At 32.1% G+C, this 17,215-nt stretch overlaps 1 protein-coding gene across 2 annotated transcripts in view; it reads left to right on the plus strand.

Moving 5' to 3' along the window:
• The window catches only part of LOC106462491 (CD9 antigen-like), a 39,536-nt gene that overhangs the window by 1,410 nt on the left and 20,911 nt on the right, over nucleotides 1-17,215 (plus strand). The window contains exons 3-4 of one of the 2 annotated variants that reach the window (XM_022389768.1): nucleotides 785-818; nucleotides 6,066-6,232. In XM_022389768.1, the coding sequence (XP_022245476.1) occupies nucleotides 6,167-6,232 (66 nt within the window). In that variant the 5' untranslated portion in view covers nucleotides 785-818; nucleotides 6,066-6,166. Of the gene's footprint in view, nucleotides 1-784; nucleotides 819-5,913; nucleotides 6,233-17,215 lie in introns of those variants that run through there. The other variant, XM_013922416.2, reaches the window with a different exon arrangement.

The following is a 17,215-nucleotide window of genomic DNA, read 5'->3' on the forward strand; positions in this document are numbered from 1 at the left end:
TCTTCATTACCCATTCAAGCCGTCTCCAGCCATTATTAATATAACACTTTGAGAGTTACGGTTTAAACGCCGAAAGTTAGCAAAGCATTGGAAATGAATAGGCCTAAGACTTGTGATAAAAATCAAGTAACAATTTAACGTATTTTACTGCATATATAAATAGTGTTTCAGAGAATATTTTGTCTTTCATTGCCAAGCCCAAATGACGAGTTTTGGTGCTATACGAAAATCATCTTTGGTAGTAACTTGTGGGAGACTAAAGCTATTTCTAAAATAATATTTTACATACTTCTGATTTCCAATACAAAACACCAAATGTGGAAACAAAGGTTGCAGTTTACATGTTATTTATTGCAAGTTTTAGGTCTTTTTGTTTATAATGCTTCACCAGATTTCGGTCTTTCAACTGTAATTTTTAGTATCCCAAACATAACTGTTATGATCTCTGAAGTGTACCGCTGAGCTACCTGAGGGCAATTTAAATAGAAGAAAGTGTGCGATAAGCTCATTATATTATAATTTTATTATATAATTATTGTTATTAAATTTTTACTAGTTCGATTCAAAAGCTTTTAGAACCTGAACTTAGTAAGAAACATGGCTACTTTTTTGTATTGTTATACGTTACAATCAGTTAACTTTGATAATGGTCATTATTATCTACTTGTTATAGAAATCTATATCTTTTACCCATTTAATGCTATTGTTGTTTAGAATATTGATGATATATGTATACTTGTATGTATGAAAAACACATAATAGTTATTTTATTGTTTCTTGCTAGGATAATTGTAAGGATCCTAATTTCACTGATTTAGGTAAGTAACAATTAAGAGTTTTTTTTTGTCCACATTTTACCATTTAGTGATTTAATTATTCTAGGTGGCGTCAAGTAATTCTTTACCTGCCATGTTGTCTTTAGTTTTATAAGCTTAATATATATTCATAAGTTATTCATTATTTGCTTTGAACTTTACATATTGTTCTGAAAAGAAAAAGTTCGTATATTTTTTCTAAATGGCACATCCCATCGATATCAGTTGATATTTTTATTAATCAATTTCTTTCTTTCGGGTAGGGTTTGGAGTCATGATTTCACTTTACTTTGAAATTATATTAATACTGCATATTTCGTAACAATAATTTTGGCGCTAAATGTAAAATAGTTTGAAAATTCCTGTCGAAACTAAATGAAGCTCGATTTACTTTTATAGCTCTGTATGAAGAACAAGTATCGGTTGTTCTTATATAAATGTTTCTGTAAAAACAATGTCTGTTTCGATTATATTGGTTATCATCTTGGATACAGGAATATAAGTTGCAGTATAATATGCTTGTGTAGAACGATGACGTAACTTTAGAATATTGATAAAAAGAATGAACATTAAATATATATATATATATCCATTGCTCATGTTTAAAACTTAGACGAAGCAATGCCTGAAATACATTATAAAAAAATCTAGGTTAGTATAAGTCAAAGGAACTTAGATGGGTAATAGAGATTTTTTTCAAGAAATATTTTGTTAGTTGGTGTTATCTGACAAAATGTATGAATTGAATTTTGTGACTATCATACGATTATCACAATTTAGGATGGCTGATTTAATATTTTGAACAGCAACAGTTTGCACAACTGGAGGTGTTTGCTAGGAGTCCGAGAACTCACTTAAAGGGTGTTGTAATCCTTCTTTCCTGAGCTATTGAGTTGCTTTTGACAGAAAAACAATCTTCTGACATTTCTCTAGAATTAATCACCCTATCTAGCCAAGTAGTAGAAGTTATCTGGAATAGACGGTTTGGTACTCTCAGCAGTACATTTTAATGTATATTGGATTTATCCGGATTTACTTTTCTGTTATATCATTTGATCCGCTTGGATCACCTCGTGTAGATAGGTATGGTATATAGATGGTCCATGGTTGGCAGCCATCTAGAACAGGCTGGTTTAAGTGTGTATTAATATATAAGGTAGAATAAGCACAAATACTAATTATATTAATGAGAATTGTAGCCGAGAAGTTAAAGTTTGGCTAAATTATCCATTAAATATTTATTTTGAGATGCCTATAAATAATTGTTGAGTTTTACTACTCACAGGTGGTGATACGTTACTATTCTGTAGCTAAATATATGACATACGGGATGTGGCTCCTGTCGGTTGCCATGGTAATATTAGCATTGTAAGAAATTACGTAATTCTACTATATAACACAAGCTTGAATTCAAGTGTACAGTTTTCAAGCTCCTTAACGTCATGATGATATTTCCCAGATACACTATGGAGAAAAAGCTTACAGCAATGATTCACGTTTTCTTTATTCAAGTGCACGTTGGATTTATTTTGCAGCCTTCTTTACAGTAGCTTTTACAAATATTCACATTTGTGATGTAATGAAATTACTTTATGGTTGTTGTTAAGCACAAAGATACACAATGGTCTACCACGGGCATTGAAACCGAATTTTAGCGTCGTAAGTCTACAGATTTACCGCTGAGCCACTGAGGGGCTATTGTAAATAGAGTGTTGTTATTCTGTATGTTATATTATATTTAGCAATAATTCATATCTTTTCCACATTTGATCCTTTTATAACAAACAAAGCTCCCCAATGGCATAGCGGTATGTCTGCGGGCTTACAACGCCAGAAACCGGGTTTCGATACCCGTGGTGGGCAGAGCACAGATAGCCCATCGTGTAGCTTTGTGCTTAATTCCAAACAAACATAACAAACAAATATCATATATTTGTTCAGGCATATTAAAGAATATTTTTATTGTTTTTTTGTGTGCAGGTGTTCTGTGTGCAGGTGTTCTGTATTTGATTAATGTGTTAATATACTTATCTACATTTATTTTGTTTCTGATCTTACTCTTGTGTTAGGTTTTCATCCTGGAAGTCGACAGATGTATAAAACCAGAAAAAATTACGATGTACTTGGACTATATCTGTAATTTTATGACTTGAAGCATGTAAACATGCACCATCATTGCTATGGTAATAATGCTACATGTTGTGTAACACATTGTCACTACATTCCATATTGTTTTTGGCTGCAAGACATGGCATTGAAGTGTTGTCAGTATGCTTTGAATGTATTGAATAATTCCTAATTACGTTGGATGACAGCGATATCCCACCTGTTTTATCTGATGACACTGCAACGGAACACGTTGGACTTCATTTAAAATGAATATATCATTCTCTTTGGTTCTGATGGCTCAAAGTAACATCTCTTTGGCCCTGGTGGCTCAAACTAACATCCTTTGATATCTGATATTTTTAATGAGCACCTCGGAGTCCCATAAAAACCACTCCAGTAAGTCCTTGGACATTCAAGCTACTTGACATTACCATGACTCCTGTCTTCTACCCTGTGTTCCCACATAAAAATAATAACAATTAAAGGTTGTGTCACAGTTGCATGGAGTTGCCCAGTGAGTTGCTTATCAACCTCACAGTCCCAAGGACAAAGCAAGAACACAGACATAGCTCTCATTATTGCCAGCAAAAGCTTTGTGTTTAAGAGACTTTTTCTCTTAGCCTTTGGCACATTATTGAATCAAGTTTAATTTCAACTGCAGCTTCCTTCTCTTCACTGTAAGTTCTATATGTCTCAAAAGTGACCCTTCCATCATCAAGACTTAAAAAAAAAGAAAAAAAAACATACTGTACCAGAGTCAAATGGAAAATGAAACATGTTTAAAATACACAAACCATGTTTATGGCATTATTGATCTTTTAACTACACTTTGGTATTATGTACACTGATATCCAACAGTAGCCAAAAGTTTCTGTTGGAAAATTAAACACAGACAGCAAAGCAAAAATGAGTATACACAGTTGAACACATAAAACAAAATTTTATTTAAGAACGGTGTTTGTACATAAACTTCACTTAATTGTCAGCTTCTAACTTTTGTTGAATCACTAAACTGGCCAAAAAGGCTGGAGAAGGATTTCCTAAATGTCTGCACAAGACAAAAAATAATGAAATATCGATAGTTTCGAGTCAAAGGGGGCCTGGTGTATTATCCCACAATTTTTATATGACCTATGTTAATGTCTATCGTTAATAGTATAATTAAGGGAGAGAATCCCTTATTCATAACAATTTATACAAAATTCTGTGCTGACCCATAGGATGGGCTTGGTCCGCCTCCGGAAATGGACAAAAGTACTGGGTTAAATCAATACAATCGTTCATGAGATAATAGTTGACGTATGTAAGTAACTTCTGCCTAAGCACAAAGATTAGTACATGTTTAACGCCTACGTGAAAAATAAAAATGTCTGAAAATACCTTACTAAATTTATTTTTTCACACTAGTTACGAGGGAGTAAAATTAACAGTTTTTTTTAAGTGTAACAGTTGGAAACTCAGTTTAACCATATTTTTACCCATAAAGTATGCTCATTAATTAAGTACTTTAATATTACTTCATTTCCTTCCATAATTAAAGCAACTTAAAAAATGTATTAAAAACAACTTACCCTTATCAACAAACACTATCTTAATAAATAAGCATCAAATTATTTAGGCATATAAACTCGCAAAATAACTTAAATCACATGATTCCCTAAGTTTATGCAAATATATTTAACTAAAGGACATTTGAAAGGAAATTTCCCATTCTCTAAATACTCTCCAGGCTCAACGGTAAGCTTGAAGGCTTATGGCGCTAAAAATCAGGTTTCTATACCCACGGTGAACAGAACACATTGTGTAGCATTGAGCTTAACAACAAACAAACAAACAAACATTTTCTAACATTCAATTCGCTGACAGCTTATAGTATAAGTACAACGTTTAGTCCTGACATGACCTGAATGGTTAATATGCTCGAATCGCAATCTTAGGGTTACCGTTTGGGCCGGACACCCAGGTGTAAAAATTATTGGCTTAAAAAAATCTAATACCGGACGACCCCAAATTAAACTGTATTAAGGTCATTACGGTAATAGGTTGTTTGTTTGGTTGGTTATTTCAGAGCACAGCCACATTTGGAATCGAACCCCGGATTTTAGCGTTATAAGTCCGTACACTTACCGCTGACCCACCGGGAACCGTTACGTCGAGCAAGTACAAAGTAGAAACACAAGACTGGCTGAATTGGAATGTCGCCATAATACTAATAGCAAGATAGACAAGGCACACGTGAAGGTGTGTAAAATTAAAGGCGAAAAACATGCTGTTCTCAAATGATTCGTGAAAAATCATATACCAAGTTGATAACAGTAAACTTAATAAAATGGATGTAGTTATTTACATAAAGGTGTGAGTAGGTAGTTAGTTTCATAAGTTAACTTACAAAAATGAAAAAAAGGGCAAAGATGTGTGCTTAGATGTTTATTAATTTAGTATTTGTGTGTTTTAATTAGCAAGACTTCCGCTATTTTCCTTGTGTATATATTAGGTCCATGTTTTATTACGGAAACATTGTGTACTTAATCTATAATCTAACATATATATATATATACATACACAATTTTTCCAACTACCCAGTGTAAGCTGTCAATGAAGTGAATACTACTATTCAGTGGAAAAACTCATCCATGTAAACATTTTCAAAATTCGGAAAACAAACGATAAATTCACAATTATTGTTGTTCTTGTTGTTTGAGGGGTAAATTATTCTTGATAACTATATTAACTTACGCGTTGTTTTTGTTTAATTAACAAATTTTCTTTCATAATTTCAGTGGCTGTTAGATCTCGACTTCATTTACAACTGTTTTTTTTTTTTTTTTTATTTTTTTTTTTGTAGATAAGTCATAATATTTCCGTACAGCACATCTCTATAATATATAAGTATGACGTCAAGGGATTGCGTAAAAGAACATTTTGTTCGATTGTCCCGCCCTGAAGAGGTTCTACTCTCTAACGTAACTACTTTGATAACCCTCACAAAGTATACTAAAATTGGCTCAATATTTATGTACCCCGTGTATAGAGTAACAAAGACCTTTTGTTGGGTTATACATCCAGTTGGTCGTTTTAACAAGACAATCGAACATTCTGAACCGTAGGCACGTTAATCTTGATTGTAAGTTGTACTTGTAGGCGAATACAGGGAGTAGTCAGCAGGAAAAGCAAGTGACGAATAATTGGATCTCAGTGATTTTACGGATTGTCAACTAACGTAGAGGACGTTCGGTTCAAAAATGGCACTCAAAGGATGTAATGTGTGCATCAAATATTTGGTTATTATTTTCAACTTGCTGTTTTGGGTATGTAGACTTGTTTGGTGATATCCAGCATTCCTTATTTGATATGGCCATTTTGATTTTTAAATACACTTTTATTAAGCACAGTGTTACTAGTGTTAGGCTTAAGCCTTAACTGTTTCCTGCAGAAGTATGGTATAGCCAATGTGACTTTGACAGTGTGAGTGTACGTTGCATGACTGTGACTCAGTATGAGTAATAATAACATAAAATATAATGTTACACTTACAAGTTACAGCAAGCAGTAACACTAACACAGCTTTGTGCCACTATAACAGTATCGCTATCAGTATCAATGTAAATTATTAGTACTAGTACTACTGCATAATGTACTTTCGTACTCATACTTATAAAATATTAATAAATATAAAGTAATTATACACCATGATTTTATACTTCCTGCTTTATTTAAGCTTCAAGAAGAAAATCTCTCAAAATAGATATTAACACTCAATTAGTTGCATGGTAAAATGGAACATATGTGGTCACCTGGGGTCACTATGACCGAATATGGTATTTAGATTATCATGAAGCTCAACCTCTTAATTTACTTTTGTCCAAACCCTTATTTGTAAGCAAAATAAAATAATGAAAACCATAGATTATGACTTATGATATTAAAATGTACTGCAGTGGTGCTAAGTCCTTTTTTAGCCATCTGTATAAAATAAAAGCCAAAGTGGCAAAATGAAGATGTACAAGAAGTAATTAGATATCATCTAAAACAAATGACTAAACAGAGAAATGCCAGAAAAGAAGAGATATCAAATAAAAAGACATGTTTTAGCCATAAACTAAGAAAAACACATAAAATCAAGTAAATTAAAATCACAGGAAAACAAACTGACCTTGCAAAAAATTATAACCCAAGTAGTCATATGGGATAAATATGATCTCAATATAAAACTTTATAAAAACCTAAAACCACAGAACACTGATGAAGACTGCAACATGGACAGACACACACAGAGTTAGAATCCTACTGTGGATGGGTCTAAGTAAAGAGCCATCTATCATATAATTAAGTAAAGAAATTGCATGGGTCCATATTGACAGTTATTAATATTATTGGGATATTTAATCATCAAGTTCAACTGCTATTGTGTAATGTTATATGTGTATATATATATGATTGAAAAAACATTGAAACTGTATAGTTTAAATAGAGTTTGCACTCTGTGGTTAAGGATGTAATTTTTTTATTTTAATATCAAATTTGATGTTACATCAACAGGACTTTGGAATAATAACTAAAAAATGTAAATAATACTGAGAAAAAGTGTAATACTAGTAGTACAAGTACTAAATAAGCATTTAATTTACTACTATGATTTAGGTTCTTATAGAAACTAAGAACAGGTAGTTGTGAGGATGGCAGATGTAAACAAATATTTTATTCCATTAAACTTGTGCACAGTTTTATGTGGACACAAATATTAATTTGTGTAAAATGTATCACATTTGGAGACCTTACTTTTTTTTTATTTGTCACATTTGTACAGGTTTGTTTCACAGATGTTGAACAGATGTTGATTTCTGGGATAAACTATTGTGTTTGTTGGTGTTGGGGTTAATATAAATTTGGATAAGTATTTATTATCTTTTGAAAGTTTGTTTTTTGATGGTTTTTACTGTGACAAGATACGTGTATCACATTGATTCATCGGTGATTTATTTCATTGTTTTCAAATATACCAAGTTTCACACTATATTTATTTAATAAAATTTAGAATACTTTTAGTTATTATACCTACATTTTGTTGTTACTAGGACGACGTGATTCTGTAGTAATCATTTTTTTGACAATTTATCAATTCAAGTTCTTTTCTGGCTTGGTGCCATTTTTAGGGTGTTAACATAAAGATTTATCTGGCAAAACCTATAATTTGTTTTAATGTTGTGCTTGGGAATCATGTCCCATTTCTTAGAGTAAATATTAGTTCAGAATTATACGCATACGTTTGTGAATTTATTTATTTTGCATTGTAACCTAGCATCAAATGAAATATAGCTGTTCCATTTCAGCAAGATTAAAAGATTGTTTTGTTAACATTGTAGTTGACTGTATTCTTGGTAGTGTCCAATACATGTTGTGAGGTGTACTTTATATAACTTAAAATCCCAGTTCTGACTAATCACAAATTTATAAGGAATAGGTGTGGGTTCATATGATACTATCCTTTGTTTAGTTGGAAATAAAGGCATCTTGTGTGGAGAAGTGATATCCATTCACGAGTATAAATCATGTAAAAGTAAAGTAACTGTTTGAATTTTTTTCCCAAGACATGAAGAAAACAGATTGGCATGACCATATAAATGGGTATTTTTTGGAAGTATTTGTTTGTAAAACATATTGACTCTCTTAGAAATGTTTCTGTATATTGGAAAATATTCCATGATAATAAATGCTACATTTTTGTAATGAAACTCCTGAACTGAGAAAAGCACAAAGAAACTGTATAGCATTTAAATACTAAGTGCCATATAGTTAGGTTTAAATATTTGCTATAAAAGAAATGTCACTGATGTTAGAACTCAATTAGAACATTACTGCTAGCACAACTTTTAGCCATGTTGGTAGTGATATCTACTTGCATTTAATATATAAAATACAAAATTCACTTTGCAGGAGAATATGCTTGTTTTTAGAATTAACTTTTATGTGATGGGCATATTTCTAAGGTGAAAAATGCTTGTGGTTTTGGAAGTGCTAGTTATTTTCACTAGGTTCTGTAATAAGAGTAGAAGGATAACCAGGAACTGGTTCTTGAACATTTACTTAGAAACAAAGAACTCCTTTTAGTTTTCATAATAGTAATAAAGAAGAGGCTGTAACAACTTCGTAATATATCTAATATAACGTATGAATGATGGTATTGAAAGCCACTTGACATATAATGTATATGTTAAGTGTGTATTTATATCCTAGACAAGTTACTGAATGATGAACAGCTTTTGAAAATAAATTTTTTTTTTTAGATTGGATAGTAACAACATTGTTGCAACCTATTTTCCTGCTGAAAGTAATTTACTAACTAAATTACACCCACTCACCATTAATATTGAAATATCTACAAGTTGTCATTTGGGTAGACTTCCACATTAGTTTTGATGAAACTTGGTTAAATGTAAATTAAGTAACAATATTTAGGTTAATATGAGTATCTAAGTTAATAGATTAAGTCTTACAAACACGTGCATCGTATTTTGTTGAGTATTCGAAATCCAATGCATAGGTGCAGTTATTTTATGCAACATATATATCTAAGTATTCACCAAAATTTTTTTTTAAATATGATAACTTTGCCATCAAAAACTTTTCAAAAACAATTTTGAAAGATGACAAATGGTAAATATTAATGTCTGCAAGTCACTTATAGCTGTGTGATTTCTTAAATGTGGTATAAAGATTTGGAAAGAAACAGGAGTGTCTTGAAAATTGAGCTTCGAAGTTGCTTTTGCTACACATGTTAAGATAACTTTCAGTGTTCGTACATGGAGAATTTAAATTTATTCAAATGAAATCTGAAAGTGATACTTATGTTGATGCAAGTTTTTAAAAAGTGATGGATTTCCATTTAGATACTTCCTTTTCGTGTAACCGTTATCTCATATCACAGTTGCTTCCTTCAACAAGAAGTTGACATCTTTTTTGTTGAAGTTAGAAGGCTGCTGCACTGAAATGAATTAGTGCACCTGCATGCACTGTACATGCAATTATTGGAAATTTGCTAAGAAAAATAAGCTCACTGTGTCAAGAAAAGACAAGCTTCATATTTTTTAAGAATGTAGTAAAGTTTGCTATAGTTACATATAAAGTCAGATGAAAGCAAGAGCTATTTGAACATTTCTGAGAAAAATGTTTACTTATTGTAAAAAAATAAGACATCAAAAGTATTATGATTATTAGAATATATTTTTTTACATACACAGGACAAAGAATTAGGAGTGGCTATCTGGCAAAAAGCCAGTGAGTTTGAGTGTTTAGTTAGTGATCATAGCATTTAAGGGCAACAAGGGCCCCGTTGGTCCATCTAAGCCATCCCATCAACTAAGCTGAAGTCTTTGACAAAACACAAAACAAGAATAGAAATACTTAAAGCCAGTCCTTATCAAGGAAAACTGTCATTTTTTTGCTTGTGGATAATTCATACATGATAGAGTATTTAAAATAGTTGTATGCAACGGTGAACTTTACTTAAAAACTGGTTGCAAGTATGATGTTTATGGACAAAGCACACAAGTATTATCGATTAATAAGCCTTTTCTAGTAGCTTGTTGCACATTGTTCTTGTTCTTCTTCTAGTGAGGTTCCCTAGCTTACTGAACATTCAGATGATGTTTAAGTATTTTATTTCCTTTTGATATTTCATATTAGAAAATGTAATTATTATCCCAAACACAGATCTGAAATTTGATAGTATATTTAAAAAAAAAAATAATATATATATATATAAATTAAAAAAGTAACTTTGAAATTGGTGACCAAACAAAGTTAATTGTAATCCAGTATGTTATTGATGATTGGCTTGTGTATCACAAAATCTCCATTTTTAACAGTTAATTCAGTGCTCTAGATAATTTTTTTTTCTAAGGAGTAATCACTCCCAGAATTCTGTCAGGTGGAGTAATTTCAAATTGTTTACAAAGAGCAGCAGTGATATTTTGTGTTGAAAAGTAATTTAATTGACTACGAATTATTTTATTATATTCAAAAGGTGAAATTTGGCACAGGTTTAATTTAGCATCTTAAATTGCCAGATGTAGTGATAATCTGTGCAGCCACACGACAACCAATCAAGTGCTGTACACCTTGTTATTCCAGCCGTGCACATCCTCGGTAGTGGTGAGGAGTCTCAACATGTTGATGGCCTTAATACCCTGGCAGTCGATAGGCCTAAAGCCCAAATAACCAACTGGTAACACTGCAAAGCAACCTAATGATCCAATAGGGTCAATGGTCTAACTCCCACCCCCTAAAGAACAACTGGTAGTGCACATCTTCACATTCCCTTGAAACTGTTGAACGTGAAAAATTCATCCCGCACACGGATTGAAAAAATTAGAGGGAACGTTGGTCATAATTAACACAAATAATAACATTACAACTTTTTATTTTATTTTGTTACACAAAATTGGATCATTCACGAGTGAACCAATAGAAACTTCTGGTGGTGAGAGAGCACTTATTTTTGCATCTATACTGTGTGAACTGCACAGATTTTGTGCAGAACTACAGAAAGTTACAAGTATGTGTTGTACTACTGTTAAAATGACAGGAGCCATATTTGATTTTACAAGGCAGTAAAAGACTTCTCAATATTTATTCAAGGCAGTTTTTTATTTGTCGAGAATTATTCCAATATGTCCCTTATCTGGAGCACTGTTAGTTAAGACCTACATGTATTCAGTTGTACATTGTTTCAGTAAATGATATGTTTTGGTCATATACCAGTGTTCTTTGTTAATCCTTATTGAACAGTGTTATAACCAAATAGTAACAAAATCAGTTGATCAGCTAACAGACGTTGCAAGTGATCCTAATGACTGCAGTAAAACTGAGTAATGGGTCAAGGTAATAAGTATAGCCTACTGATGGTGTTTTTACATGTTAAGATAAAATCAGGGCAAAATTATTAATAATTTGTAATTAACGTGAACTGTTTTAATAATATGTTTTATAATGTAATGCAAGTAGGGTTAAAACTTTAGTAGTATCATTTTTAAATAAACTGTTTGTGGACAAAACCTTAACGTTAAAATGAGTCAGTGGTTTGGTTGCATACAAAAAGTAAAGCAGCTGGCGAGAACATATTGTGACACAAGTTTCAGAAGGATAACACAATACTTAGTTTGTGAATTTGTAAAACCCGAAGAGATCTATAAATAACTTTTCAAATTACAGAAAATACAAAATTATGAAATTTCAGACCTGATGACTTTTGTAGCACCAATACATGATGTTTAACTGGTCAGTATATAAACATGAAAGCAACTTAATTATGGCTTCATTCGTATATATTTGAAATCTTTCTTGTCAAATCCAAGTGCAGTAAAGATGTTTTACAACCTGTAGTGCAAAAATTAATTATACTTTTCATGAGACACTAGTATTAGACCTATTATACTAATTATTACTGTTACACATTATTACCAATTTCATATCACAAGTACAATTGATTAATCAATTATATTTTCCCAATTTAGCAAAGGTTTTCACAAGTAATGATTTGTATATAATATACTTTTGTCTACAATTTTAGTTGATATTCACAAGTCTTTTTTATTATTATTAACAATAACTGATACTGGGTTCAACTGTTTATATCTGCACATTTTGATTGAAAATTTGTCATATGAAGTTATGTAATAATAATTTTTATTTTTTTGTCTTTACCCTTAAAACTACTTGGTAGATGACAACTATCTTATTCTTGTTTCATTTTATGACATACTTGTAATCTTTACACTAATTTTTTTCAAATAATACATTAGGATTTCATGTTTATCGTTGGGTAACAAAGCCAGGTTCACGAGACTACTTTGTTTTATCAGTGCTTTAAGTTAACCCCTCGTTCCATTGCCAACCATATAGAAGCACTTGAGATGCCAGATGGACCAGTAGGTCCCTTGGTGTCCCTAAACATTTATGTTATGTTATTATACCCATTAGGTTATTCAAAAATTACTCGTGTTATGGTGCTACTAGGTAACCATTAACTGGTCAGTTCTCTAGATACTATGAAATGCAATAATTTCTGGCCTGGCATGGCCAGGTGGTTAAGGCACTTGACTCGCAATCTGAGGGTTGCGGGTTCAAATCCCTCTCACACCAAACATGCTCGCACTTTCAGCCGTGGGGGCGTTATAATGTGACGGTCAATCCCACTACTTGTTGGTAGAAGAGTAGCCCAAGAGTTGGCGGTGGGTGGTGATGACTAGCTGCCTTCCCTCTAGTCTTACACTGCTAAATTAGGGACAGCTAGCGCAGATAGCCCTCGTGTAGCTTTGCGCGAAAATTCAAAAACAAACAAAGCAATAATTTCCATGAATGGACGTTTTAGAATGGAATTTCATGCGGTCATCAAATTATCACTTTAAGGATACTTGAAAACTGGTTTCACTGACCTGGTTTCTTAAAACCATTGCACATTTTTTTTTAGCATTCTTGTACATTTTTTTTTTTATATCAAAACACATTTGTTTAACCATTGTGAGTGGTATGTGTTAAGACTGCATGTAATGAAATCTAATATAAAAGAACTTTAAATATTATCTTTGTGATAAATTATTTAAGGAATAAAAAAAACAAATACTGACCTGCATGGAAATATTAACTTATGCAAAAAATGTAACAAAGCAAATGGAAAAATTCTTAGAAGACTCAGTAGGCTTAATCTTTATTGACTTGTTTGGATATGAAATACAATAATATTTGAGAGACAACAAGAGTTCTTGAACCACTAAGGCTCAAATCCAGCCCTAATCATCCAACAATTCATTATTCTTATTGATTAAAGTAAGGGTTCCAAGACTGAACACTATACCTCTTTAGACCTGTATTCAACATTTTTGTAAATATTCATCTCAAAATCCTGTTTGCCTTATTATAACAACAGTGATGGCTTAAAAGACTGATCCGCCACTCCTCCGCAGTGGCACAAAGGTAAGTCTACAGACTTAAAATGCTAAAAACCTGGTTTCAAAATCCTTGGTGGGTGTGGCACAGATAGTCATTGAGTAACGTTGTGCTTAACTACAAACAAACAAACAATGAGACTTATCAACCAAAACACCAAGATTCTGTTCTTTCGTAATACTGTTAATGTCATTCCCAACAAAATTATGTTTATAATTTAAGTTATAACCCACATGTATTACTTTGCATTTGTTATAATTAAAAGTCATTTGCTCAATTGATGAAATGATTTAAATCAATTTGTAAAGTAGCATCCTCCTTATCACAGCCGAGACTTTAATATATTCCATAAATTTAAGCAGTTTATTGCCCATTCCTTTATCTTTGATCGAAAACAAAATGTTCAATGATCCATTGAACCACTGAATCCTGAAATACCCTACTTGTAACATTAATTTAGTTTCTTTGACTACTAACTTGACTTTCTTCCACTCATTGATCCATTTAACCAATTTATCTCCCCATACCTATAGAGAGAATTTTTTTTAACACTCTTATTATGTAGAATATTGTTAAATGCTTTCTGAAAACTCTAGATATACCAGAAAGTCCACACCTTTACCTTCATCAACAAAGAATGCCTAATGATTTGTTAGGCAATATTTTCCCTTGTTGAAACTATGTTGATTATACAACAAAAATCTTAAACTTTGTTAAATGGCTTTGCAAAACATCTTTTATCAGATTTTCATAAACTTTTCTCACCATTTACATAAGACTAACAGCCCTATAATTACTTAGACAATTTTTATCACCTCTCTTGAAAAAGAGGAGTAAATTAGCCAACTTCCAATCATCTGGCACCTGTCCACTTGTGCTAAATTTTTTTGTATCTTTTATTTTCTGTCATTTTAAAGCACACTGGCAAAAATTTAAACATTTGGTTGTTCAAGACTACTCTTTTAATATCCACTATTGAGAAAAGTAAACACTTAAACCCATGCTTTATTTTTCAAAAAGCTATTGTTTCTTTTATATATTCTTGTAAAGTGATGGCTTCTATTACTGCCAGTGACAAGTCATTCCATATGTCAGTTATCCTATTATAAAAGTTTAACTGGCTTAATCAAATGTACAATGTCCAATGAACTGATTCTGTATTATAGAAGGAATGTTGATTATGATTCCAAATTTACTTTGTATATCTACAATGTGGCAAGCTTTTAATAAAATATACAAAATCTTAAGTGTGTTACAAAAAGTTATACTCGAGCTATGTGACTCAGACTCTTGATAAGTCAGAGTGCAAGGTGATCTTCATGCGAGAAATACGTGGCCGTACCGAGAGTGGTACGTGCAGTGTGGCTGCATAGAGTGCCAACTTGTAGGGAGTGTGAATTTGTATCTGTGAAGATAAGGATACAGTTTTTTCAAGAGGGGTGAAGAACATACATATATTGTATAGGGTGCCTTCAGTGATCAGTATGGCCATGGAGGAATAAAAATACCTATGTCCATCATACAGTTTGCATATTGAATTTGCATAACCTCTAGAACCTCCAAAATTAATATCTTGTATATTCTATCTGTTACAATTCTCCTCTGTCTGGAACTGTTACTAAATCAATAATATAGAATAAAATGAATAAAACAATAAATCTTGCATCAAATACATAATACCATGTTGAATAGCACTCTGTAAAAGGTCATGGCACAGTCATTCTGACTCCCACCTGTTCTCATAGGATTAACTGGAGCTTAGCCTGTCTTTTGCAGATCTTAAACTAGGGTCCTCGTGTTGTCTTCAGAATATAGCTCAAAGAAATTGCAGGCCTTTATCCTATAACTCTCTTGGAGAATCTTATACAATTCAATAAGATCACCTCGTCTTTCTTTTCTGAAAGTGAAATATAAGAAAGATTAATATATCCCCACAAGATAAACTTCCATCCCCAGAATCAACTTAGTGGTCCTCCTCTGAACCCTTTCCAGTTAGTCAGTATCTTAGCCAAGGAGACCAAATTTGTACACAGTATTCAAAGTGAAACCTAATTAGTGATTTGTATAAAGAGATCATTGCCTGTTTTAACTCTCCAACAACATGTCTATGAATACACCCTAAAGTTTTTGTTAGTTTTGCTACTAGTAACAGAGCTCTACACTTGTTTTTTTTTTCAGTTACACCAATGCTTGGGTTCCAAAATTTATTAAACATCTGATCTAAATTATGATAACCCAAATGCATTGTCTTACAATCACAATAGTTAAAGATTATTTTCCAAATATTTCTCCAACTAAACAGTTGATCTAAATCATTTTGTAATAAATTTTTATATATATATATATATATATATAATGAAATAATTAGTTTCAATGCTATTAATCCCATTGGTCACCTTAATGTCATAACGGATAATGCCTATGGTAATAGCTCCCAAATGCTTTGGGGATATTCCATCTACCAGACAAAATTAAAACGTTGATGTTAAACTAGCCAGCAAGCATGGAAAATCAATTAATGGTATAGATTGAGTGCTTACACCCACAATGTCTCAACTCCTACTGCCTTTCACTGTTTGCAGCCAGTTGTGGGAAGGCAGTTATCCTTAAGAGTTCTTATAATGAAACTACCCTAATATTTCTACCGTATGTAACTCTCCACCTCTGCCCTTACAAAAGAAATAAAATGATCTTAAATAGAACTTCAAGCCGTACCCTAATATTTCTTACATAATTCATAATTTATTCACTTAGAAGAACGCTGGAAAGCCCAGACTACTCCAGCTACTTGAAGCTAGTCTTTCCATTCTGGTATACTGAATAAGATTATGATTGTAATATTAGCTACTTAAAAGTAGCTAATGTCCTCTAGTGACAAGAAAGGTATTTTCCTTATCGAAAATTTATTTTTTAAATATTTTTCATTTTTTTTTTTATAAAACAGTGTAAAAAGTTTCTTAATTGCCAATATTTGTAGCCATTCTAGTTTATTTATGAATAATATAACATTATCCATAAAAGCATTATCATTATTACAAATCTAAAAATGTTTTTCAGCTGAGATATGATGGTGATGCCTTTTAACATCATACATGGAATAACACTATTGTGGATGGACCGAGAATGGGAAAATGAAATTCCCTCCTCTTATCAAAAAGTGCTTTGCTTTGCCTTCCACTCAATTAAAAAGTTGGCACGAACATCATTGTTATTGCTCTTTTTCAGTTGCAAGTTCTTTCGGTTATATTAAGTTTGGTGTAAAATTCAACTTGTTTATGGCAATTAAATCATCTATGTAATGAAATGTGTACACACACACACACACACACACACACACACACACATAT

This window comes from Limulus polyphemus, unplaced genomic scaffold (assembly GCF_000517525.1).
Source record: "Limulus polyphemus unplaced genomic scaffold, Limulus_polyphemus-2.1.2 Scaffold1181, whole genome shotgun sequence".
Taxonomy (NCBI): domain Eukaryota; kingdom Metazoa; phylum Arthropoda; class Merostomata; order Xiphosura; family Limulidae; genus Limulus; species Limulus polyphemus.